At 37.8% G+C, this 25,649-nt stretch overlaps 4 protein-coding genes across 11 annotated transcripts in view; 2 read left to right on the top strand and 2 right to left on the bottom strand.

Annotated features, from left to right (window-relative positions):
* The window catches only part of gpm6bb (glycoprotein M6Bb), a 38,811-nt gene extending 30,982 nt beyond the window's left edge, over positions 1 to 7,829 (top strand). The window contains exons 4-7 of one of the 2 annotated variants that reach the window (XM_077579681.1): positions 360 to 528; positions 737 to 810; positions 905 to 970; positions 5,188 to 7,829. In XM_077579681.1, the coding sequence (XP_077435807.1) occupies positions 360 to 528; positions 737 to 810; positions 905 to 970; positions 5,188 to 5,337 (459 nt within the window). In that variant the 3' untranslated portion in view covers positions 5,338 to 7,829. Of the gene's footprint in view, positions 1 to 359; positions 529 to 736; positions 811 to 904; positions 971 to 2,240; positions 3,985 to 5,187 lie in introns of those variants that run through there. The other variant, XM_077579682.1, reaches the window with a different exon arrangement.
* On the bottom strand, positions 7,779 to 18,021 carry ofd1 (OFD1 centriole and centriolar satellite protein). Of its 4 annotated transcripts, none has more exons than XM_077579677.1 (22): positions 17,750 to 18,021; positions 17,482 to 17,670; positions 17,331 to 17,399; positions 17,231 to 17,261; positions 16,866 to 16,973; positions 16,651 to 16,787; positions 16,399 to 16,572; positions 16,214 to 16,320; positions 16,025 to 16,144; positions 15,739 to 15,812; positions 15,567 to 15,658; positions 15,299 to 15,488; positions 14,786 to 14,916; positions 14,596 to 14,707; positions 12,800 to 13,432; positions 11,517 to 11,691; positions 11,332 to 11,423; positions 9,899 to 10,039; positions 9,666 to 9,826; positions 9,442 to 9,591; positions 8,174 to 8,241; positions 7,779 to 8,003 (listed from the first exon to the last, which is right to left on the bottom strand). In XM_077579677.1, exons 1-22 carry the CDS (start codon positions 17,840 to 17,842, stop codon positions 7,952 to 7,954), a joined length of 3,099 nt encoding a protein of 1,032 aa, XP_077435803.1. In that variant the 5' UTR covers positions 17,843 to 18,021; the 3' UTR covers positions 7,779 to 7,951. The 4 variants fall into 4 exon arrangements, with proteins under 4 accessions (XP_077435803.1, XP_077435805.1, XP_077435804.1 ...); XM_077579679.1 differs by having other exon boundaries at positions 11,517 to 11,667; XM_077579678.1 differs by having other exon boundaries at positions 17,240 to 17,261.
* Positions 18,022 to 18,236: 215 nt separating this feature from the next.
* On the top strand, positions 18,237 to 19,364 carry trappc2 (trafficking protein particle complex subunit 2). Its single transcript, XM_077580255.1, has 5 exons — positions 18,237 to 18,277; positions 18,480 to 18,591; positions 18,707 to 18,855; positions 18,957 to 19,038; positions 19,121 to 19,364. The coding sequence occupies exons 1-5, from the start codon at positions 18,237 to 18,239 to the stop codon at positions 19,217 to 19,219; spliced, it is 483 nt and encodes a 160-aa protein (XP_077436381.1). The 3' UTR covers positions 19,220 to 19,364.
* Positions 19,365 to 22,433: 3,069 nt separating this feature from the next.
* rab9a (RAB9A, member RAS oncogene family) lies at positions 22,434 to 25,643 on the bottom strand. 4 transcript variants are annotated; one of them, XM_077579786.1, is made up of 4 exons: positions 25,485 to 25,643; positions 24,950 to 25,070; positions 24,714 to 24,771; positions 22,434 to 23,762 (listed from the first exon to the last, which is right to left on the bottom strand). In XM_077579786.1, exon 4 carries the CDS (start codon positions 23,741 to 23,743, stop codon positions 23,135 to 23,137), a length of 609 nt encoding a protein of 202 aa, XP_077435912.1. In that variant the 5' UTR covers positions 23,744 to 23,762; positions 24,714 to 24,771; positions 24,950 to 25,070; positions 25,485 to 25,643; the 3' UTR covers positions 22,434 to 23,134. The 4 variants fall into 4 exon arrangements, with proteins under 4 accessions (XP_077435912.1, XP_077435913.1, XP_077435914.1 ...); XM_077579787.1 differs by having other exon boundaries at positions 22,434 to 23,745; XM_077579788.1 differs by lacking the exon at positions 24,714 to 24,771 and having other exon boundaries at positions 22,434 to 23,745.
* Between the last annotated feature and the right edge of the window lie 6 nt (positions 25,644 to 25,649).

Raw genomic sequence — 25,649 nt, 5'->3', positions numbered from 1 at the left:
TATATAATATTATCACTAACACTTTTATAAATAAATTTTTATTTTATTTTTATGATTATAATAACATCCTTTTGTAGGCTCCCGAAAATTTACATTCAATGTAAAAAACAAACAAAAAAAACATTAACAATGAAAATAATTTGTATTATTTCATTATTTCATCACCTAAGACATTATCATCATTATCGTCATTGATATACAGTACTCATAACGTTATGGTTAATTAAATTTAAACTGTTGACAATAAACAACTACAAATATTATATTACTATTATTATGTACATAAATACACATTGATCGTAAAATAATTTTAATGTGTGTGATGGATTCTGATGTTGTGGGTGTGTGTGTGTCCTCAGTTTGTGTTCCTCACCTACATTCTGGGCGTGGCCTGGCTGGGCGTGTTCGGCTTCTCCGCCGTGCCCGTCTTCCTCTTCTACAACATGTGGTCCACCTGCGCCACCATGAAGTCGTCCGTGTCCAACCTCACCGACATCGACTCCATCTGCGTGGACGTCCGTCAGTACGGTAAGATGCGGCGGACATCTTGGCAACTGAGTTCAAGGCTACCAAAAGGCCTCCGGCCGAGATTGGAATATTAACAAAATCTGGACAACGCTAGGTTGTGTATGTAACCCACTCATTGGGTAGCTGTGGTTTTGGGGCTACTTTAACCCAAGGTTCGATTTTTGGATGCGGGGTTTAAGTTTGAAAATGACCCGTAGATATGTTTCAGGAATCATCCCTTGGAATGCAACACCGGGGAAGGCCTGCGGATCCACGCTAGGTGACATCTGCAACACCAGCGAGGTGAGACGCAATCTACAGCAAGTAACAACATTATTGTTATTGTGGTTAGCATTTTTACTGAAGCAATGTTTTCTTTTCTTCTTTTTTTTCTCAGTTCTACCTGTCATATCACTTGTACATCGTAGCCTGCGCTGGAGCCGGAGCCACTGTCATCGCTCTGGTGAGAAATCCTTTACACAAAAATGTGTTCCGTGTAAATGTGTGCGGGTTGTACTCATTTCATTTTAGCAATTCATGTGTAAGTATGCTAGCAATGTGTTCTCATGAGAAGTTAGAAGGAATTTGTACAAAAAGTTCATTTGAAGCTTGGCATTGGACAAAGTCAAATTTCAAGGAAATATGATCCAAAAGCAGGATATCTAAAAATGTATAACTAAAAAGCAATCATATTAGTGATGTTTAGCCAAAAAGGAAAATGTTAGCAATGGTTATAAAATGGGTTAATTGGATGTAGTTTTCTATAACAGTGACTTATCAAACTTATTAATGCACTTATTGGCCTTTTTTTTTTTTTTTTAATAAAATACTGTTTTTAAATCCCCATAGTATTATGGTGGCTGAGGTTAGGGTATTAATGATTGATGATTATTTTTTTAATCAGATTAATTACATCTTTTTGATCAATCGCTTAATTAAAAAGGCTTTTCATCAAAATGTTTTGCCCGCCAAATTTGAAGAGCACCCGTTATGTGTTAATTCTTTCGACATTTTTTTGAATCCACTTTACACTCTCATTCTCCTCTTTTTCTAAACAGTTAATTACTTGCATAATTTAAAATGAAAAATAAAAAAAAAGATCCCTGTATTCAATACAATATTCTGAATGTCATACAATGTAAAACATTTATTAAATGCTTTTACTTTAACGCAATACAACCTGTGCTACCTTTAACGTAACCATCCGCTGTCAGCTAAAGGATAATCTGTGGTCAAAATGAATAGTGCGATTAATTTGCGTCAACACATGATTAATGCAATCATTTTTTTGCGATTAATCAATGAGTTAACGCTTTGAATTCCCCTGATGTTGTGCAATTCAGAATTTGCCAAGGCAAATGGTCTTCACTTAGCATTTTTTTGCCAGTCCCTCTTTTGAAATAATTGTAATTATATCCGAAAACGTTTTCATCAATTTGTTTTGTGATTACGTAACATGAGGCGACGTTTGGGTTCACAGTCAAAACGACGCTCTTAAGGAAACCAACTACTGCCTTAGCGGTTCCACTATCATGACAACACTTTGTATACGTAATCCTACTAAATTCTCATGAACTTTGACCCAACTGAATACATGGAAATGTCTGAAAGAGTGTCCCATAACGTTGCGTGTCTAGACTCATGTGTGATCCATTTATTATTCACGTTGCGAGGTGACGGTCCGAGTACGCCGGCATGTTCTCTCACCACCTTCTCTTGTTCTCTTCCACCAGCTGATCTACATGATGGCTACCACTTATAACTTTGCCGTTTTGAAGTTTAAGAGTCGAGAAGACTGCTGCACTAAGTTTTAACCTCGTTTTTTTTGTTGTTGTTGTTTTTAACAGCGCGGCGCAGCGCTCGCCGCAATACCAACTAAAAACAATAGACAGGAAATATCGTAGAGCGAAGTGTAAATTGCTGACTGTGCGCTTTTTTTTTTTTTTTTTTTTTTTTTTAGTGAGGATGCCTAATGACACTTTTCTTTAAGAACGGAGTGTTTAGTTTATGACTAGTTTGGCCCACTCACTGCTAGATGATGTCACCGGATTTTCTTGCAAAATGCACACCTAGAAGACCACACCAGTGTTTATTTATATTCTTCAACATGTTTGAAGACAAGACAGTATTTAGTCATCAGTATTCACTTGACGTCATTGGATCTGCTCAAATGCATCACAGTATAAAAGTGCAAAATATTGTAATGGTTTACATATTAGACCAGATTAATTTTGAAGCCTTAAAGTTGTCTTTTTATTTTTCAGAAAACCACTCACGACTTATGTGTCTTGTATATTTGACATCGAGCACACAACGGAAAGGCTCGGCTCTCGTTTAAGTCACGATTTTTTTGTGTTGTTTTAGAGCCACGCTGAAAATAAAATCAATGTTTGAAGAGCTGAAGTCGTATGAGAATAATGGTGTAATATTACGAGAAGAAAATTTATATTTTTGAGATCAAAACATCGTGTGGATTTTGCACAAAAAAGAGTAAATTTGATCATTATAGAACATAGTGATATTACAATAAAAAAGTCAGGTTGTCGCAACATTTTCTGCAATCTTAACGTATGGATTTTGACATTGACAAATTACAATTTCATTGTTATAAAATTATGTATTTTTTCAGATAAATCTGTTCATTTTTCTAAACACGGCATAAAATTACAACTTTTTTACTTGTAAATATATTTTTTATAACTGATGTAATAGCGTTTTTTTCTAATAATATTACAACTTTATTCCTTTTCTTATCTTTTTTCTTCTCAAATTGTGTTCTCACAAGGACATCTTTATTCTTGTCATATAACTTTTTTTTCTATAACATTTTCCCCAGAAAAAAACACATTCCCCCAAATTTTTCAATAAGTAAACACAAATAAATCTCCCTTTGTTCTCTTATATCTAACTTAATTGTTGAAGTATTTTGTTGGTTTCAGTGTGGCCCTAAAACTCCTTCCATTACTCTTATTATTATTTTCAGCAAATAGATTAAATGTGCTTTTTTTCTACATAAGAGCAAATGCTGGTTTTGCCTCCGCTATACACTTTTGTCCTTCATTTCCTCTCCAAGTGCCATTAAAGAGACATTTTTTTTAATCTTAACACTGAACCTGCATGCTTAAAAGTCTGTTTATAGTCACTTATAATTTTCCATATATTTAATTATATTCTACGTTTTTTTCCTTTGAAGACTGTAGCCTTTACATTCTATATAAAATAAACATTTTTTTGTTTAAAAAAAATCTTACCCTGTTTATTTCTTTAAGTCCTGATGAAAATGTGTTGAAATGATGTAAATTTAGATAAACGCACACTCTTTGCACTAACTAACCTCCAAAAGCTTCCAACCTCTTGCTTTCTTTTTCTACTCACCCACATGCCACTAAGATGTCATTTCTGTAGTGTTTTAATAAATTAATATGAAGCAGCACCCTACAATAATAGGCCCTTTTGCCGTCAGACCATTTCCAAAATTCACACATATTTGGTAAGGTGAGGTATAATTAAATGAATAACGAAAGGTAAAGTGAGGTTCAGTGGCGGAGATTGTTGACATTTCCAAGTAAAATCATTTTTTAGGTCATTGTGTCAAACTATGAAAGTATATTGACCAAATTATTACAAATCTTTAAAGTGCTCATCAAAAGCTTTTGTTTGAGGTATCACTCAATACTACTTTGTTGCAAAATAATTTCGATCCTATTACGTGAAATTACAAAAAAAAAAAGAAAAAAAAGCTACATTACGAAAAAGTTTCCTTTCCACCAGTATGTCATCATTGTAGGTCACACGAAAAAAAATAATAAACAGGAAGTTGAAGAGGTAGATTTTTATTAATTCAATTTGGCTAGTTTCCATGACTAATTAAAAAAACAAACTCAACTGTTTACCAAAGTTGGACCGCATACGACAGATGGCCGACAATAATTCCCAAGGCTATTTTTTTGCTTAAGCTGTTTAATGTGGGCCAAACATGGCATTGAAGTTTGATCATCATTTCAGGGATTCTTGGAAAGTTACCAAAAAAAAAAATGTTACCATTAGATACACACTTTAGACACCAGTTTTACTAACCGACACAAAATTTGGAGTACACGTCTATTAGGTCAGGACTCTCGAAAAAGCTGAACTGGAATTTAGCTAATGTCGCCAATTTCTGCTAATTCCACAGCTTACACTTACAATATAATAATAAAATACAATGAATCTCACTTTACCTTTTATATTTATGCCACACCTAATTGATAAACACAAAAAGCAAAACGCTCATAAGCAGAGCTGAACTGGCACAAAAAAAGTCAGCCCTGGCATTTTGACTCTACGCCTAACATGTAATTCTGCCACTGATGTTTCAGTTTGCTATCTCTATTTGAAATGAATTGGTCCCTCTAAATTATGGCAGTCTCTTAGGGTAAAAATGTCCCAAAAGAGGCTGACCCGCCGGGCATCTGCCCTGAATGCCAGATGGCCAGTCCAGCCCTGCTCAAAAGCAAAAAGGGTCTCTCGCCTTCCTCTTTAAAAATGTTTGATGTGTATTGTTTGTGTAATGCACAGTGGACCCCCACATACACGGTGGGTGTCCACCGCACTGTAGTTAGGGACTCCTTTTAGTAGCTTTTGCTTTGCCTCTTCTTTCTGACCTGCTCACCGGCCACCCACCTCACCCTTCTCTTCCAGATCCACTTCCTCATGATTCTCTCGGCAAACTGGGCCTACCTTAAGGACGCCAGTCAAATGCATGCCTACCAAGACATCAAAATGAAAGAGGAGCAGGAGCTGCAGGACATCACGTCACGCTCCAAGGAATGCCTTCATTCCTACACATAAGGGCAATCACACACGCACGCATTCACGCAAAAGGGCACACAAGGCCGACCATTCCGGCCCGTCGGGACTATGCTGAGCTACAATAACCACTTGTGCCGGACTAACAGACTAACACACTGCAGCTTCTGCACTAACTCGCCATGCAGTATTTTTGCTTCTTTGACACGCCCGTTTGGTTGTCTTGATCGTTATTTTTTTTAACCACTTTTTTTGCAAGGTGACGCTTGAGACGTTATCACATTGTTATTGAATTGTGACAAGCATTTGAAGTGTTGTATCCCCCTAAGTTTATTTAGTCTGCAAAATCCATTCATGACACGCACAAAACTGTGAATTCATTTGGACAGGTTTAAAAACTAGAAAATGTGCATGGAGGCAATTTTTTTTTTTGTGCTCTTGTGTGCAAACGTATTAACTTGATGGCCTACATTAACTCTACCTCAGGGGTCTGCTGGAGCTGGATGAATATGGAAAATGGAAAGCATGTAGCCTACTGTACAACTATCGTTTGGTATGTGTTCATTGTAATGTTCATTAAGCCACAACATTAGGTAGACCTGTAAAGTGGACTAAAAACGAGTGCATTTAATAAATCAGAATATCGTAGAACATTTATTGCAGAAGTTCAATGAAAAACTTGAAACTGATGAGTGATATATTTACATAATTCAATTTTTTCAATAATTTGAATGATTACAGATTCAGACTCACTATCTCGAGTAATTAGAAAGGCTTTGTGAAAAGTATTTCCCTATGTTTTTAATATCTATTGGAATAAATGGCATTTTCTATGATGTTCATTTATTGAGATGCACTAATATATAGAACACAGTTCAAATGTTATAATGTTGCTACTATTACTGTTAGTGTCAATTTTGTTCACTTTGGCATAAAAGGGCTTCAAATTCACTCTTTTAGGGAAAGTGTTGGTTTAACAAGGGTGATTAAGACCAAAAACACCCATCCTAAAAATTATTATTTTTTAATTCTTTTTATCTTAATGTTTAAAAAATAAAAGTTTTCTTTATTTTTCTCATGTTGTTGTGCCTCCCCCAAAGCTCTCACAGTTTAAACGGACAGTGTGTAATATTTAGCTAGCTAGCTAGCTAGCTAGCTATAGCTAGTGGTGAACTAATAATTCAATCATTTTAAAGTGGAAGTCAACCGTAAACATTTCTTGACAATATTATGTTATATGTGACCACCTTAGTTTAAACATGACATTCTGATTTATATTACATTTGTGGATTATGAGTTATGAAGCAAAATCCAGCCGTTTTTATCCATCTCGGGCGGCGGCCATTTTAACACTTATTGTTGACTGAAGATGGCATCACAGTTGCTCAGGGCTCAGGCAACGGCCAATCACAACTCACTTTTTTTTTTTTTATGCTGAGCTGTGATTGGTTGTTAGCTGAGACCTGAGCAACATTGATGTCATTTTCAGTGGACAAGCTAGTGGCAAAATGGCTGCCCCCCTGAAATGGATAAAAAAATGATGGATTTTGCTGATTAAATTATATTCCACAAATGCAATATTAACCAGAATACCATAGGTTAGTGGAGCTGCATAGAACATATTATTGTCAATAATTTTTGGGGGGTTGACAACACTTTATAATAATATATAATCGTATTATCTTCGGACAGAAATTCCCATACAGTTCTTGTACTGGTTTCACATTAGATAGTGCAGCTGTACCTAATATTGTGGACAATTGCATAGCTTAAGTCACACTGCGACTGAATTACCATGACAACATGCTTGCTAAATATGGACTGCAGCCAGATCACAATTTGAGTCATCACATTTGCTGTTTTAGCTCTTGTAGCGACGCTACAGTGTTAGCAAACAATGGAACACGTTTGGATTATCGACATCTTGAAGGTGTGACCTGTGTACAATTGCTTTGTTTTTTTAAAACTTTTTTGTCATCATTTTTCTATAATTGCATCGGAATTTGATGTGTTGTAATTACTTTTGTGTAATCTTTTTGTTATATTAGTTGCTGCGCTAACTTGTTTTTGTTGCATGATGATTGAATTGAGTTGATACACGGTGACGTATTCTGACTTTGTGGTAGTAGGCAGTGTTTGCCGGTTCTTGTTTTGTTTAATACAAAGTGATTAGCTCAGTTTTGTAGATGCCTTTAGGTTACTTTATCCTACTGTATGTAAATCTTATTCGTAAACATTTTCTACCAATCTTTTCTATGAATGTTGAAGGGCTCCCCCTCTACTGAATTGTAACTCATTTTACAACAAGCATTGACATTTATGGAATGGGAATGAGCCAAAGTGTGGATGGCAAGTGTCTCCGTTTGAATCAACCAAAAACATGGAAAAAAATGCTACCTATCAATTGTTCAATAAATCAGCAGGAGGACAAAAAAAAAACACATCTTGTTTCGGTGAAGAAATAAAACCCACACACAACTGGCCTATTTTTATTTTTTAATGAAAATTTAAAAAAAAAAAACTGTGAAAAACAATCTTGTTTAATATTTCATGTGATGTTATAACAAACTCACAAGGTAATGTGTTCATGCATTCATTTATCACACTATATAAAAGCGTAAAAAGAAAAAAAAAAAAAGACTAGCAAATTAGCAATTCACCAAAAATCCTCCTCTGCATCTTCATCCTTGTTCGAATATGCTACAATGCTGTGGAAACAAAGACCAGCTCATTAAGGGGGACTTTTCTTGGGCAGGGGGCAAAAAAAAAAAGCAAATCAAATGAAATAGGAGAAAGCAAAAAATAAATGAAATGACATTTAGGGATGGATTGTGGAGGATTATATATGTATTATTCAAATGGATAAGGAAAGCCCTACCTATTATCTTTCTCTTCAGACAAACTCTTGACCTCTGGGCTCACGTGTTCTTCTTCACCTCCAGAGCTCTGACACACACAAGAAAAAATATATACATATATATTCAAAAACAAAGAGAGTTGAGCATAAACTGTCATAAGTGTAAAGGTAAATCTACAGTAAAAATAAAATTACTCTTGCTCTTTCTACTTATATATTTTTATATTATGCAGTCCAACACATTTTCCACAACTTTAACGTAAGTCTGCTATCTTTATGCTAACATACAATGAAATATATTATAGACATGCTAACAGAAATTAGGGTTGATAAGGCCGTCTCTTGAAACCATCAAACAACTGTTGCTTTATCAACACGGCAAATCCAAAAATACTTGCATGGATAAAATATCTCTGCTCTGTGGAAACAATAAGAACTGCTGAAATTTAGGTGAATGACATCACCAATCAACTCTACCTGTATCACACTACTGCTAGCGTCAGGCTAAGGCGTGCACACCAAAGGCGTGTGTTTTCAATGTTGCACAATTAAAAAAGAAAAGAGCCATGTAAAAAACAAAACACAATTGTAATGACCTATTAGATTGAGCTTCAAGGCCAAAATTATTTGCCATCATTATGATTCAGCGATAGTGATGAAAGTCACACGATCCTTTGAGAGATCACCAGATTAGATGTAGTGTTTTTTATTTTATTTAATTTTTTACTTTATGTAAAAGATGGCCAAACACTACGTCAATTAACCAAACATTAAAAAAAACAGGTGAGCCGTGACGTCAATTTTCATCAACAGCATGTGGACACCCAGACATAGATAAAAAAAAAAAAAAAGTGGCATTTTCCTCTTAAATCACATTAAAAACATTGATATTTGAAAATAAATGGTGCATTAACATATGTAGACAGTCAATATAAGAATATTCACAGACATAAATTTCTTATCTTCAAAAAATGACTAATATTACTGCAGTTTACTTAGTTATGAAACTCTTCTTCATGTATTATGATTGTCTGTATTATACTACCCCCTGGTGGCAAAGGCACACATGTCAATGGGCATTGACACATGAAATCATGTTGACATTTTTTTTAATTATGTATGTTTTTACAAAGTACAATACTGTAGAGTGCCATTTTCAAACATTACACCATTTTTTGTTTTTGAGGGGCTTGAAATGATTAATGGCATTTCCATTTATTTCGAGGGGGAAAAAATGAGTGTCTGCTCTACTGCTACTTTTAAGGGGGGGCGGGGGGGGAGTGATTTACCTTGTCTTGTTTCTTCTCCCTGGCTTCCAAAACCATCCTCATGTATTTCTCCAAGGGGTTTTCATTCGGGACGTCTGCTTCCTGTTTCTTGTCTTCATCTCCCCCCTCACTTTCCTCCTCCTCCTCCTGTTGTTGTTGTTCTTGCAAGAGCTAGGCAGGCACGCATGCAGTCAATGAATGACACAAGTTACAAACAAAAAATACAGGACTACTAAGTGAGTTACAGTTTCTTTCTCCAGTCTTTCCGCTTCCTGTTGCTCTCTCTCTCTGGCCTCCTCTTGCTCCCGTCGCCTCACTTCTTGCCTTTCTTTTCTCTCTCTTTCCCATCGCTGCTCTTCATCCTCTTTATCTTCAACCTCCGAGGCTGTTGAGATTTGGGAGGATTCTGAAAAAAAATAATAAAAAGTATTATATTGTATGCACCTCATGGTACCTGTCAGCTGTTCTTGTCACTCACCCACTCGGCCCTGTGAGTCAGTCGCGGCTTCCGGGAGGTCCCGCGGGGACTGTGGGCGGGGGACAGAGGGGCCACCGGTGGCCTCGGACGAGGAGAGTGGGACGGCAGTGTCCAAGAGAAGCTCTGGAATGTGGCCGGGTTCTAGAGAGAAATACGCACAAAGGGATCTTTTATTCTTTGCCCACCGCCCTCCTGAACTGGGCCAGAGAAGCCGCGCAGAATACATAATCAGAGGCTCTTCATCTTGGCCACTGTGTGAGGCTCCGGTCACACACAAACTCATGAAAATGGCCTGTACGTGATCCAAAACCTCATTACAAGACATTTTACAATTTTGAGGAAAGCCACAAATGAAACTCTACACTAAAAATATTTGTAATGCAGACCATTTTGAAAACCTAAAAAAAAAATAAAAAGAATCATAAATCCATATGTATTCTAGTCACTAGACTAGAGCATGGAGGAAAAATTAATTTTCTTTATTTGTGGGATATTAAACAAACCATGTTTTAAATATGTTATTTTAAATCAACATTTTCTTCATATTTTGAATTTTATTATATATTTATCTGATAAACAAAACAAATGTTTATTTTCAAATTTTTGTACCTTTTCACCTAAAATTACGGAAGCGCGGAACTGCCAATAAAGTAAACATCTTTGACTTGCATTATGCTCGAATTTAGTTTAGAATACGTTCGAACGTACTTGTAAATACATATAAACATACTAGTAAATATGTTCCAACATACCTGTAGGCTAAATGCTAAAAATTTAGCACGCCAATACCCCGTGGCATTATGGGAAAATTGCTATTTAGAAGTATATTTGAACGTATTTGCAAGTATGTTTAAACATATTTAATTACATTCAAACACACTTGTATTTGCCAGTCAAAAATGTTTCTTCCACATTGGCAGTTCCACCGTATAAAAGAAAAGAAAAAGGTGTACATCTCCAAATTTTCTGAGATTGTATTTTATCTGAAAAATAACAAAAAATACTTCTGTTCATTTTTTGCATAACCCAATTATGAAATTACAATTTGAGGATTAAAAAATTAACAAAGATGGAAAAATCCACTTTAAAAAAAAAATATTTTTTAGACTAAAAAAGTATTACTTTTCAGAAACCTAAATTATGAAATAAATTTGTTATTATTCTGAATTTTGTCAAAACTTTACGATCTTTTTGTTGCTAACTACATTTTGCAAGTAATTATGATGACAAGCCGGTTAGTATCATTTTTCCTGCATAACGCAAACAGTCATGTTCAATCATCGTCTATTGTCACATAAAGGTTATTAGCGACAATAGTGATACTGGATACATTTTAGAGACTGTGTGATGTCAACTCACACACTTTTATGCTGTGTGTGGAAAATGTCAACAAGATTAACAGAGTGGTAAAAAGAAGCACTACTTGAGGCTACCTGGTGAAACGCCAGCGAGATCCTCAACATTTATCTTCTCGGGCCGCGGGGAGGAATGCGAGCTGGAGGAGACGCGTTGTCGAGTTGGAACACTGAAAGGAAAATAATTCACACACAAATTCACATAAGCACACATGCAGGTCAATGCAAAACAAAACAAAACAGAACGCAGCGCCAGTCGGTACCTGCGCCGATCTCGCACGGTGCTCTGGAGCTGAGGGCTGCGAGGGGGGCTCAGTTCGGGGGAGAATTCGCCTGAGCTGGACCCCTCGTCGCCGGGGGCCGAGGGCAGGCGGCTGTCCTGTGAGTCCCGGAACAATGACGACGAAGCGACTTCTGGCAAGAGCGAAGAATTAAAGGCTGAAAGCATTAAAATGCTAAAATGGGTAAGATGTACAGTTGCTGGACACAATATTAGGTTTTTGAATATTTTGGTCGTTTTCGTTTAGTTTTATATCATAAACATTTCAGCTGAAAATGGTGTGAAACTGAAATAAGGAATTTGTGTTTATTGCCAACTTTTTTATTATTATTTTCTAATCACTTCTGGAATCATAAAGAACATTCTATTAAACTATAAATATACAACAGTAGCTGTAAGCATTAGAACGATTACGAATAGTTTTGCTTTAGCCCCTGATGCTAGCTAGCTAGCTCCCTAGCAGGTAATCGAGCACCATAGGAGCTAGCTTTGGCGCTAGCTAGCGAGCTAGCACCTGGGGCTAAAGCCAAACTGTGCCAGGCATTTTACTTTCTGGACCTGGATTTGCCACCTCTGTCAAAATGTAAAAAGTATTTAAATCATATAAAAATATCTCATCTGTTGGCCTTGTGTCATTCCCAGTTAAACTCATTCATTCTTTAACTAAATTCAACCAAAATCGCTATTAACGAAATTAGGCAGTCAGATAATACTGAAATTCCTGCATTTAAAGGGATTGTCAAGTCAGAAATGTTCTTTAATATGTTCTATTCTCCCCCGCTCGATCAAACAAGGAGTTCATATTAATATTGTGTTTGTAGAATATGAATGAAGCAGAAAAATCCCGTCATTTTTATGCGACTTTAGGGGTGGCCATTTTGCCAATTGCTGTCGACTGAACATGACATCACAGTGCCTAAGGGCTCAGGTAATAAACGTCACGGCTCACCTGCTTTCTGGGTTTGGCCATGAGTTTGTAAGCTGAGCCCTTGGGCACTGTGATGTCATTTAGTCGACAGCAAGTGGCAGTACAGGACAAAATGGCCACCCCCCCCTGAGATGGATAAAAATGGATGGATTTCGCTGCTTAATTCATATTCTATAAACACGATATTAATCAGAATATCGTGTTTAGACTACTGGGGGAAAACATCAAAGATATTATTGTAAAGAACATTTTGACAAGCACATTTTGTATTATGTTGAATATGACTAAATTGACTGGTTGAAGCAAATAAAGTGTTCCGTAAAGCAAGCTTTTAATACCTTCAGCCACATCTGGATGAAGCTTCCTCCTGGTGGGGAAGGACAGATGTGTGAATGAGTGTTGCTCCTTAGGGAGGTCATCATGCCTTGTAGACTGAAGGTCTGCCGACGAAAGGCTGCTGATGCCATATGACTTGTGAAGCTGATCTTGATAGAAGGTCACTCTTTGTTGAGCAGCTGGGAAAGAGTTTCCGGCGTCATAGGCGGCTGGGGAGGGGGTTCGAGCTTTTTTAGGAGAAAGCGGCCTAACAAAGGTCTTTGACAGGTGGGAGGTGTAAGGGTGGGAGAGGTCAGAACTCAGCAGAGGAGAGTCAGCCCGACTTGAAGGCGTTGCGGGACGCCTCCGGGAGACGTTGGAGCGCGCTGCCCTCTGCTGGTACTTCATGCATTTTTCCTCCAAGCTTTCAGACTCCCTCTCCAGCTCTCGCATGCGAGCATTACATTTGGCCAGAATGTCTACGTCGGAGTTGAAGTCGTGGCCTATGTCGCCGACGTGCTCGTAGGTCGCGTGGGGCCTCAGCGCCGCTTGGTCCACGTAGATGTCGGGGGGAACCAGCTTGTCGCCGCTGAAGTTCAACACGGAGCGGTCGACCAGGGACGGCTTGGGGTTGAGCAGCACTTCGTTTTCAAGAGCTGTGGAAGAAGAAGGATTTTTTTGGGCGGCCGTTAAATTAGCCAATTTGCTGGCTTTATTATCAGAGTGAATAGATTCATACATACCAATAAAGTGTAAATTATTTTAAAAAGGGACGTCAACTCGCCAACAAATTCTTGACAATAATATGTTCTATGCAGCCCACTAGTCTAAATACGGTATTCTGGTTAATATTGCGTTAGTGGAATATGAGTTAAGCAGCAAAATCCAGCAGTTTTGATCAATATCAAAAGGTGGCCATTTTGCCACTTGCTGTTGAGTGAAAATGACATCACAATTGCTCAGGTCTCAGGTAACAACCAATCACAGCTTAGCTTCAGAAAACAGGCGAGCTGTGATTGGTTAGCCCTTAGCAACTGCTGTGTCCTCTTCAGTCGACAGCAGGTGGCAAAATGGCAGCTGGATTTTGCTGCTTAACTAATATTCCACTAACACAATATTAGCCAGAATACCGTATTTAGACTAGTGGGGCTGCAGAGAACATATTATTGTCAAGAAATGTTTAAAGTTGACTTCCCTTTTAAATCCAGGTAAAAATGATGCTCTTTTTTCATATCTATGATTAAAGTCTTTCAACATACATGTATTTTAACAATCATGTTTTCAAAAATATTTTTCTTGCACTGTACACTTTTTCTTCTCTTTTATTTTTTACAAATTTTAGTATGCAATTTTTTTTTCTTTACGTTGCTTTTAAGTGCCTAACTCTGTAACTGCTTTTAAATGTTATACTTTTAATTACAGTATGTGAAGCATATTGAGTTACATTTTGTATATATATGACAACTTACTGCCAAGTAAAGATCTAAACAATGTGAAAAATGTTTCTTATTAGCACCCTACATAATACCACCCCCTCCATTTTGGATTTTTTTGTGTCTGTGAAAAAAAAATATTATTCATGGAATTTCACAGCAGTTTCCGTGTTTTTGCAGAATAAAATGTTACAGAAAAATGAGAAGTTGTTGTCTTATAAGGAACTACAGCTGAACTGTTGGCCTCAGCCCAGAATGGTGATAAGCAGTGTATTAAGTACACCCAAAAAAAACCCTGACTTTTTCAAAACATTGTTTTCATACATTGAATTCCATTTTGCTTTGTAATCTTAAGAACCAAAGTAAGCTTCCTTTGTACAAGATACCTTGTTGGGTTTGGCGAAGCTGCATTTTGAGGTCCTCAACATGAGCGGTCGTCCACTGCAGCTTCTCCTCGCACTCCATCAGCTGCACGTTCAGCTGACCGCCTCGCTCCACCTACCACAATGCAGCACGGGTAACTCCATGGTTAATATTGAGCCCGACAGACCAGTTTCAGGCTAGAAGATGAGTTACCTCTAACTGGAGCTGTTTCTGCAACGCGTGCTTCTGATTGGCAAACTCCTCGTCATCCAGTTTGCAAGCGCTCTGAAGCCTACGGAGCTCCACCTGCAAGGTCAGCTGCTCTTCGGAGGGCTTGCCCAAGTCTGCGAGAAGGGAAGACAAGGGCCGATATTAGATTCTAACCGTATGATAACCGTGAGCAAAAATATTGTGGTTTGACAGGATTAAAATTAGCTTTAAAATAAACTTTAAAAAAAAAAGGGTAAATAAAAATAACATTCCCCAATCCCATTGAACACAATGCATTTTATTTTTTAAACAAAACACAGAATATCTAGTACGGACGAAACACATATCATGTTAAGTTTAAATCAATAAATACATGTGAACATTCTTTGTCCATTTGAATTTTTCTTTATAAGCCACAGTGACCCATCAATCATTGGCGATCTATTTTTAGAACAGACCCTTGGGCTGTCTTTGGAGTTTTTTGTTTTGTTTGTTCTTTGGGCACCCTCTACTTACTCGCATGGAGACGCCGGTTCTCCTCCTGGGCCTCCTCCAGCTCTTTCCTCAGAAGCTTCACTTGTCCCTGTAGGTGTGTGTTGTCTTCTTTCAAACTGGAGAAGTCGTTCATACTTTCCAGTCTTTCTCTCAGCAGTTCGTTCTGCTGACGGAGTAGACAAGTTTGCTGCTGTGTTGCATCGAGCTCCCCCTTGAAGAAGTGAACATCATTGAGATGATTTTAAATGGGCACCATGCAACTCAATAAGAAACATTTTATTTCCGTTACCTGCAGCCGCTTCGTCTCTGAACAGGCTTTATTGTACTCCTCTAATTTGGCTTTAATTTCAGCGGAATCTTTTTGAATGCGAATGCTTTCCTCTAATAAAGGATAGGAACGTTAACATGAACTTAATGCTGAAGAAGACATTGAAAAACTTTGGATTAATTTAACAATTCACCTTTGTTTTGCTTCTCACTCGCTGTTAGTTGATCTGTTCTCTTGTTGTAATCCTCCTTTAGCTCCAACTGATAACTAAGGTCACATGCACATTGCACAGTACACTGTAGTTATGACCTGGGCCATTTCGAACATGCAATGTACGATTGTCTTAAAATGCAACAAAAACCTGTTTCCAATGTCTGAACAAAGCAAAAATTCCAAAATTTCATAGCCACAAAAATCATTATACATTTTAATTATTTTTTTTTTTTTTTTGAAAAAGAATGACCAAAAAGGCAATTTACCTGGAAAGTTCATTTTTCAGCCTTTGTTCATACATTTCTTCCATGGTCTTCACTGCTAGTTCTCGCCTCCTCAGCAGCTCTTCGCCGGCCTTAACTTTCTCTTCGTGTATTTGACACGTACTACATGTAGAATTTTTGTCAATATTGTTTACATTTGTGTTTTTACTATAATGGATAAATAAAACATACTCTTCAAAAGACTCCATTCGCAACTTGAGCTCATTTTCTCTGTTACGCAGTGTGTCGATTTCCTTTAGCACCATTTGCCTCTGCATGTACACATTTTTTTCCTCGATCTGAAAGGACAAAACGTTTCCATGGTGGCATCAGTGCAACTAAATTACACATTAAAATAGCTTTCCTTGCATCTTTACCTCTTGTTGTTTTTGAAGCCGTTCAATGGCGTGTTTCTCCCTGGTGCTCAACACCTTCGTTTTCATCTCATAGGTTCTCTCCAGTTCTTGTTTGAGCTTGTCAAACTCCTTCTGAAACTGCACTTTCTCCTGCATCTTAACTTTGGCGAGTTCAACCTCTTTAAAATGCTGCATCTTATGGGAATAACGACAACACTGAGGTCACATTGGTGGCTAAGAGATTTTTCGGATGGAGGATTTTTAACCCAATACCTTTGTGTTCGTTTCAATCTGCATCTGGGAATCTATTTCTCTCCTATAGGAAGCCAGTTTAGACTGAAATGAAAACCACTTTTCCCCGCTGCAGTTCACATTCTCATATTCTTTGTCGATCATTTTCATCTTCTCAACTGGGAATGTAAATAAAGAAAGGGCACATGAAAACATCATGCATGTGCATTGAAAAAAAATAAAATAATAAATCATACCGACAGACTGTTCATAACTTGCTGAACTTGTTGTCTGAGTGTCGGCATCGCGGTGAAGACCAGCTTTGTGATGGTCAGTAATGTGTGACACAAGGTTGATTAAAAAGGCTGTTTGGAAAATAGGAAACATATTAAAAATATGACTTACTTTTACAGAAGGAAAATAATATGGTAATTCCTCAAATACTGGCACTTTATCTAATAGGCAGTGCCTCAATTAATCACCTGCTGTATTACAACTACAATTGACACCTCTCATAAATAATGAGGTAATACCATGTGTTACAGTAGACGTCTTAACCACAACATTCAGCCCTTGCTGAGCATAGATGACATCTATAAAGAGAAGAAAGTACATTACATACTTGAAGTACCTTTATTGTCGTTGCTTGGGGACTGTAAGAGAAGAAAACACATTCAAACTTAACATATCAACAAAACATTTCATCTTTTATTGTTCATTACCAGTGATTTGTAAAGTAGTGACTCCGAGCTGATTTTAAGAAACTCAAGGAGGTCTCCTTTCTTGAACAACTGTCACAATCCAACAAAAATATTATTATACAAAAATAACGTGATTTTTAATTGTCAAGGCTTATGATAAATTCAGTGCTACCTTCTCTTTGTTCAGGCCACTCTCAGGGCAGAATACAGATAAGGAGTATTCATAGCCTGAGCTGTGAAGATAGTCCGCAACTATGTTGTTGCAGGCTGACACAAAAAGTGAATCAGATCTCAGAGATGGTTCTGCTCCGCTTAACGGTGCAGGTTTTAACTCATGGATAAGTTGGTTTCGCAGCTGAGTCTACACATACAAAGGGAATAAGTAAGTAATTGAACGTAAAGTCAATCATTGACTACAAACTAAAACACTGATAACTTACCTTAAGTGTATCCAGCACTCCCTTATCTCTCAGCGTTTTATAAAGCCTCTTCCTCAGCTCGTCTGGGGATAAAGCGTCTTCCTTGGCTGACATTTTTTGCGTAATCTATACGACGACTTCCGGTAACTCCTAGCGCATTCTTACCCGATGTCAGCGGTTGTCAATATTTCTGTGCGATGTTACGACATTATGAGAAATAATTTCAGGTTTGTTCTTGTTGTTTTGGGTTGTTTAGGTTGCGCTTGGAGACTGAAGCGCGTCTTCATGACGCAGGAGGCGTGCCCTGAGATTTAAATCCGTCAACGGATATCCGGCATCGTCCAAAAGTTATAACGCAAAAAATACATTTACAAAATGTATGTAAAATTCTTTATGGAATAAACTAAGCATTTTCCTATTTTATTAGTATCATACGTATAATTATAACAACCGTGGGGAAATTAAAAAAAAATAAAAATGAAAAAATACTGTAAATGTCGTCATTTACATGCGACAACTGTCGCTGTTTACCGGAAGTAACAACAGGAGGTAAACAAACGTCTCGTACCTATAATCTAGTCCGCGACTTTTGTAATTTTATGATATAATAGTTATATTTCACTCTTACTTTGTTGGTGATGACTATTTTTTTTTTAATTCGTAAATTCATTAACCTGAAATGCTATATGCCTTTCGTTAATGTGCTTGAACTGACTAACTGTTGTTTTCGCTTGGTGTGATTCTACTGCAGGGACAAGCAAAGGAAAACAATGTCTGGCAGTTTTTACTTTGTCATGGTTGGTCATCATGACAACCCGGTGTTTGAGATGGAGTTCTTACCATCTGGGAAGCCTGAATGCAAGGTAAAATGTACCTAATAATTTCAGTATTTCGCCAATCGCCATTTTAACCCGTAAATCAAGATGCTTGTAATTTTAGTGGGTGATACTGATACGGTTTGTTTGTTTTAAAACACAGGATGACCACCGTCATTTGAACCAGTTTATTGCACACGCAGCCTTGGATTTGGTGGATGAAAACATGTGGCTGTCTAACAATATGTACTTAAAAACTGTGGACAAATTCAATGAGTGGTTTGTGTCCGCATTTGTTACCGCAGGACATATCCTTTACTATGGTGTTTTTATTGTTTCCCCTTCCCACTGCAGGCAGATTGTTCACAGACATCAATTGTGGTCTTATTTCTTTAATTTCTTGCCCTACATATAAGATTCATCATGCTTCATGACGTGCGACAAGAAGACGGAATCAAGAACTTTTTTAATGATGTGTATGATTTATACATTAAGGTTAGTCACCTGTCATCTAATGGTCCTCAACAGAGAGTTTGTTTGTGAGTATATGTAATGTTTTTTTCCCTCTGTTTTTCAGTTTGCAATGAATCCATTCTATGAGACCAACGCACCAATTCGCTCCACGGCTTTTGAGAGGAAAGTGCAGTTTCTTGGAAAAAAACATCTACTTAATTAATTGTGTCACGTCACATGCAAAGTGGTTTCAGCATGTTTATTAATGCAATTTTGCTGTCTAGATTGTGTGTTCTTTTTTTTAAGTGTCTTGTGATCAATAGTTATGTATTTCTAGTGCTGGACGATTAAACAAAATTGAATAGTGATTTTGATTTTGGCTTCTCTCTATCATTAAAACATAAGGATCGAAGAAAAAACAATTCATGTGCAGAACGCCGAGTCAAGTTTACAAGTTCCCTACGTTGTGAAAGTACCCTGAACGCACAATGTAGCTTGTAGCAAGTGCTTTAAGCTGTTAATGACACTCTAGTTGGAATTAACTATAAAACTAAACACACAATAAGGAGAATTACATACAGTGTGTATTTAAATACAAAACATGCTTCGTTTTTAAAAATTGCTAATGCGAAAGAGCATGGCGGATCCCTTTGAAATGCTAACAGTAAATTAGCATCAACTTCGGGAGTAATAGTCCTTCAAATAATAACAAATATTCATACACAAATTCTGTGGAAACACATACCTACATGTAAGATAACACTACTCAAAGACACAAATTATTCACAATTTGTTAAAAATTCGCTTTTTTTTTTTTTATAGAATTCAATCACAACTTTCTTCTGTTCTCATTGTACGCGTGCACACCATCGATGCAAGGCACCACACTGCCCCCACAGGAACATCCAGTATTTGTTTTGCAATTACTGTACAGTACAGGATTTCTATTTGAACCTTTTTGTTGTTGTTTAAGGAATCACAGATCCCCCCCCCCCCCCAAAGATACAAATATAGCCTATGACTTTTTTTTGGGTCATAACAACACACATTTCCTCATGACGTAGCACAAAATGCAATCCGTGAGGTGGTCCCAGGATGGCCCACTAAGTCCCCAGACTTGTGAAAGATAAAATAAATATGATCAAGAGGGTAAGTAATGCTTAGGTTTGAAAATGAATGAAAATGCAAGGGGCTTGAATTTCATATATTTATAAGGTTATGTTATACTTGACAAAAAGAAGAATTAAAGTATTCAACATGAAGGGATGAATTGAGTAGTAGTAGTTTTAAAACAATGAATAATCATTTTATTAATCGTGTTAATCTCAATCAAAAATAATTGTGATTGTTATTTTTCCTATAATTGTCCAGCCCTAATATGTGCTATACTGTGCACAAAATTTGTCTCTAAAGCATTTTTCTGTTTGTAATACTTTATGTACGTTCATATATTTCTTGAGAGTTTGTGTTTTATTTTTCTGTGATACTATTTGAGCCCCTTTCCCACTGCCTGTAAAAGCATTTTTTTGCCTTTAAAAAATATATATATTTTTTTTAAATCATGCTGTTCTACATCAATGGTACTGACTGATACAGAATGGGTGAAAGAAGTTGGTCCACAGTTCATCCTGCCGAATATTAGAATCAGATGACGGAAAAGGCGGGAGACAAAGTGTGACAAATTTCTTCCACTATGTTTTGTTGAAAATAATTTCCTGTCCATCAAGTAGGACTAGGAATCTAAAACCAGTTCTTTTGAGAAGCAGTTACCAGTTATTTGAGTCCGAATTGTTTGTTTGCTGGCCCAACAATTTTGCCTCACTAAGTTATTACTCTTACATCTCAAATGAGTGACGATGTCACATGCAAGAATTGCCGGTATTTTGGTTCTGAATTTTTCTCAACATGTTAAGGCAGAAGTAGTATAAGGTAGACTGTTTTTCCACGCAAAATAATGATACCATGGCTACTTGCAAAGTGGGCGGAATCCTTCCAATATGCAACAGAAACATTTTATGTATAAAGTAGTGTATGTCATATCATGATAAGTGACATCAATTATATGATTTCATTTCCGTTACCCACTGTAAATCAAGGAATGAGATCAATAAGCAGATACCGATAATGGAATTGGAATAATTCCCATCACTACTGACAACAGACAACAGTTTTATTGTTTCACCTCAAGGACTGTTGGCTAGCATGCAGGCTATTATCCTTCATTCTGTTAAGGTCATTATTTATTAGCCACACAATGGAGTACTTTGATGAATGTCACAGAGCACTGTCTTGCATAAAAATCAATCTTTTTGCCAGCACCATTGCTCGTAGAAAGTTTATTTAGAAACTGTCAGCAGTTTTGAGAGTTGATTTTTCTGTTAAACCAGCAAAAGTCCAACTGTTTAATCTTTGCTATCAGCCCAAACCATTAGCCCACACCAAGACCACGAGTCAAAGCGGAGCTCTTTGCCTATTACTGACGGGTCTATCAATAGTCACTCTTATCTCAAGTCGATAAAACCTTTGAAAAATCTGTCTTCAGACATTTCTCAGCCCTTATCGTGACGCTGCAACTTAAGTCTTGCTTTCATGGTGGTCGGAATTTAGCCTTCCTTATCTTGGTCATGCCTCACAGCACTTAACTGTATTTTCTGGCTACTCAAGGTAGGTTGAGGTTGATATGGAAGCACTGGAGGGAAATGAGTTCTTGGTAGCTTTGCGTTTGATGCTTCTCAAATCTTTTGATAGTTTATTTGTAACACTTCTTGCAAGGTTACTAAAAACGGCTGAAGAATCACGCAACCCTATGATTTTTCGGGGGGGGGGGGGGGGGGGGGGATTCCGGGCCAACTTTGCCTGATTAAATGAAGGTGCTTATTCTCTCCCTATGCAATGGGATGTCAATCACCTTTAGTCTATTACATCAATCTTAATTCCAATAAACGTTCACATTTAAATCATTCACTGCCATTGATGGCTATCGACGTCAAAAATTCATTTGAACTATTTCTATTTAACGTTGTTTTCCCACTTTTGTTAACAAGAGTATGAAAACCTAGATTTTTTTTAGCGTACATTTAGAACAGATATAAAATTTGTGATTCATCGTGACTTAACTAGTGAAGCCATGCGATTAATTATAAGAAAATTTAATCGCCTGATGCCCCCAATTTTTTTTTTTATAAGTCGTGTCAGGTGATGTTTTTAAATGTAATTAATCACATGACTTCAATAGTTAACTCACACCTAATTCCAAATTTTATATCTGTTCTAAATGTACAATAAAACCATTTTTTTCTAGGTTTTCATACTTTTGTTAACAAGTGGGAAAAATGTTAAATAGAAATTGTTCAAATGAATTTTTGACGTCTATAGCCGTCAATGGCAGCGAATGAGTTAAACAGCTTAAGAGTAGGGCAATACAAAACACACTTAAGACAGATTCCCAAACACTTTATTTGTTGGTTGGCATATGAATAATGAACAAGGAATGCAAATTAGCATTTTATTTCATTTTGAAAAGAAAAAAGAAAAGAAAGAAAAAGAAAAGTATAAAATATTAATAACAGGCTTGATGTCAAATCTCCCAAAACCAACCAAACTCAAAAGTGTTTTTCAGTAATAGCCAGAAATGCACTACTACTTTCCTCCTCTCTTAATTTCTTGTATGAGTGATTAAAAAAAAGAAAACGTATCCAGTTTTGATGTTAATCTCAATTAGGGAGGATCTGTGTTTTGAGAACTTCGAAATAATCAAGTCGCAAGGCAAAAACGTGCAAACGGTGTCAAAAAACAATTGATTTGTTAGTAACATATGCCTAAGCAATAAGAAATATAGCAAATCTTAATATTAACATGATTTTCATATAATAGCACTCATCTACCGATTGGCTTGTTTTTAGGTACTCACACAAAGCGAACATGAAATGCAGTTAATGCATTCTTAAAATGTGACCTTTGAACCAAGTCAAGGATTCAGTGCTTTTGTGTTTATTTTTAATAACACACACTTAGTGCTTCCCCTACTAAACTGACCCCATCTGCAAGCAAACCCTGATAAGTTCCAATAAGGTGTTAATGTAGCCTTGTCACAATTTAACAGCATTATTTATGAACATTGCGGACAGCCATTTAGACGTTAAGAGCAGCAGGTGGTGGCAGAGCGAGGCTTTCTGTGGAGCTTGACCGTGTCCGTGGGGATGAGGTGGTCCGCTCGCTCGTCCATGGCCAAAACCCTGCGCACCGCCTCCTCGAAAGCCCCCGCTACGTTCGTGGCGTCCTTGGCGCTGGTCTCGTAATACGGGTGGTCGCCGTTCTCCTGGCACCACTGCTGCGCCTCCTCGGTGGACACCTGTCTGTCGCTCACGTCCAGTTTGTTGCCCAGCACCACAAAAGGGAACTTCTCCGGCTCCTTGACGTCCGCGTAGTAGATGAACTCCTTCTTCCAGTTGCCCAGATTGAGGAAGCTCTGGTTGTCGTCGACGCTGAAGGTGAGCAAGCAGCAGTCGGAGCCTCGGTAGAAAGGAGTCCTCAGGCTGCGAAAGCGCTCCTGGCCGGCGGTGTCCCAGATCTGCAAGGTGACCTGGTGGCCGTCCACCTCCAGGTCCTTGTTGAGGAACTCCACGCCGATGGTGTGGAAAAGGTGCGCGTCGAACTTGTTGGTGACGTAGCGGTTCATGATGGAGCTCTTTCCCACGCCGCCGTCGCCCAGGAGGATAACTTTCAGCAGGGACGTTTTGGTCGACATGGCTGCTTGTGACAAATCACTGTTATGAAGGGATTGTTGAAAAGATGCAACACGTCAAAGCTTTGTTCAACAAATATAATGCTGTACTTTTCCAAATAGTAGCCTTCATTTGAACAAATTCTGTGTAAGTCACCGGGTGTGTCGTCTACTTGAAACAAGTAAGGTCTCAGGCGCCTTCTTTTCTTCCTACACATGTAAACAGTTATCTGTTAAGCCTATTCTTAAGCTGTTCAGACATTTTATCAAATTAATTAACTGTAAAGAACATAAATGTAGTTATTTTTAAGTATTACGGTATAGGACAATGCTCAGTATTAGGCCAATGTGGAATATTTGAGGGGGATGCTGATATTTGGCAAAATACAATTCTGATAACCGATTAAGACAACCCAAAAATGTTCTTTACAATAATATGTATTATGCGTCCCCACTAGACTAAGCACAGCATTCTGATGAATATTATGCTTGTGGAATGTGAATTAAGCAGCAAAGTGCACTGGTTAACAATCTCGGGGCGGCCATTTTGCCACTTGCTGTCGACTGAAAATGACATCACAGCTGCTAATGTGTCAGGTAACGGCCTATCACAGCTCAGCTTGTGAATGTCATATGACCAAACTCAGAAAACTGGTAAACTGTGATTGGTCGTTGCCTGAAAACATTGTTTTGAAGATTTGTCATAAAATTGTATTTCCAATGGATCGAGTCCTTGAGTCTCATTGAAGTGCAGGTAAAAATTATGCTGAGATTGCTTCCTAATTATTATCTCTATTTTGTATATCGCTTATCCTTGCGAGACGGAACCTATCCCAGCTGACTCCAGGCAAACTACACCCTGGTCTGGTCGCCAGTCAATCATTGTGCACATAAAGAGACAGACAACCACCCAGGCCACCTCACGATCAGTGAGTCACATATAAACATTAAAATGCACACAAGCAACACACAGTGATGGATACAACATACAGACCTATGTTTTCTAGTGCCAAATCTGCCGTTTGTGGTGTGGTGTTCTACGAACTACGTTGCTGTAAAACAGGTTTTTATTGACATACATGAATAGTCATCTAGTCTTTTCTGTGGCGGAGTAAATAAATACCCCTGGCAACTAAACACATCAAGTCATTTTGATACAAGATTATCACAAGCAAATGAATGTTCTACTAAAACACAATCACGAGGTGTGATGGCTGGTTGGAGACTCACCCCTGATTGATTTAGGCTTCCTCCACTGGTCCAGATCATGTGGCGCAGACCCTGCTACTCAGTCACATGCTCGTTTGTTCAGTGTTGGTATGGACGGCCATTTAAGCTCCACTTGCACCGCCTACAACACAGCGGTTTGCTTGTCAATGGTTGGCAACTTAGCAAGAGACGCATATTACCTCAGCTGGGCAGCTTGCAATGAACGTATAAAAACGTACTACATAGAAACACACCCAATATGCAGTTGTATCATATAATGTCATAGCTGTGACGTGAAATGTACATGTACGTCCGTAGTGTACAGGATAATACCACACACACATTAGCTCTTGTATGACAAATAATAAAAAATAAGAAGGACAGCAAGAAATCCACACAAATTAGATTATGAGGCAACAGCATTACTAGCAATGTGACGTTAGCCAAGTTCACTTAAGAGCAAAAACGCTACATTGCAGTTTGGTCTGTGAAACGCGCCGGTTTGAACTCGAAAAGAAAGAAAGATGTGCAGCGTATTTGTGTGCCGCCTTCTTGCCTTTTTTTCGTGGGCCGAGCTCAACAATGTCAGGTCGTTTCCTGGAGACTCCGAAGATTCGATGCTAGCGCCGCTAGCCTATTGGGATGCTAACGATAGTGAGCTAGGAAGCAACGGCCAGCCTTGGTCACGTGATGGGATGAACCAATCAGCGACTCGATTTGG

The sequence above is a fragment of the Vanacampus margaritifer genome, chromosome 11 (genome assembly GCF_051991255.1).
Source record: "Vanacampus margaritifer isolate UIUO_Vmar chromosome 11, RoL_Vmar_1.0, whole genome shotgun sequence".
Taxonomy (NCBI): Eukaryota; Metazoa; Chordata; class Actinopteri; order Syngnathiformes; family Syngnathidae; genus Vanacampus; species Vanacampus margaritifer.
This window is presented reverse-complemented; position numbering and strand designations above follow the sequence as displayed.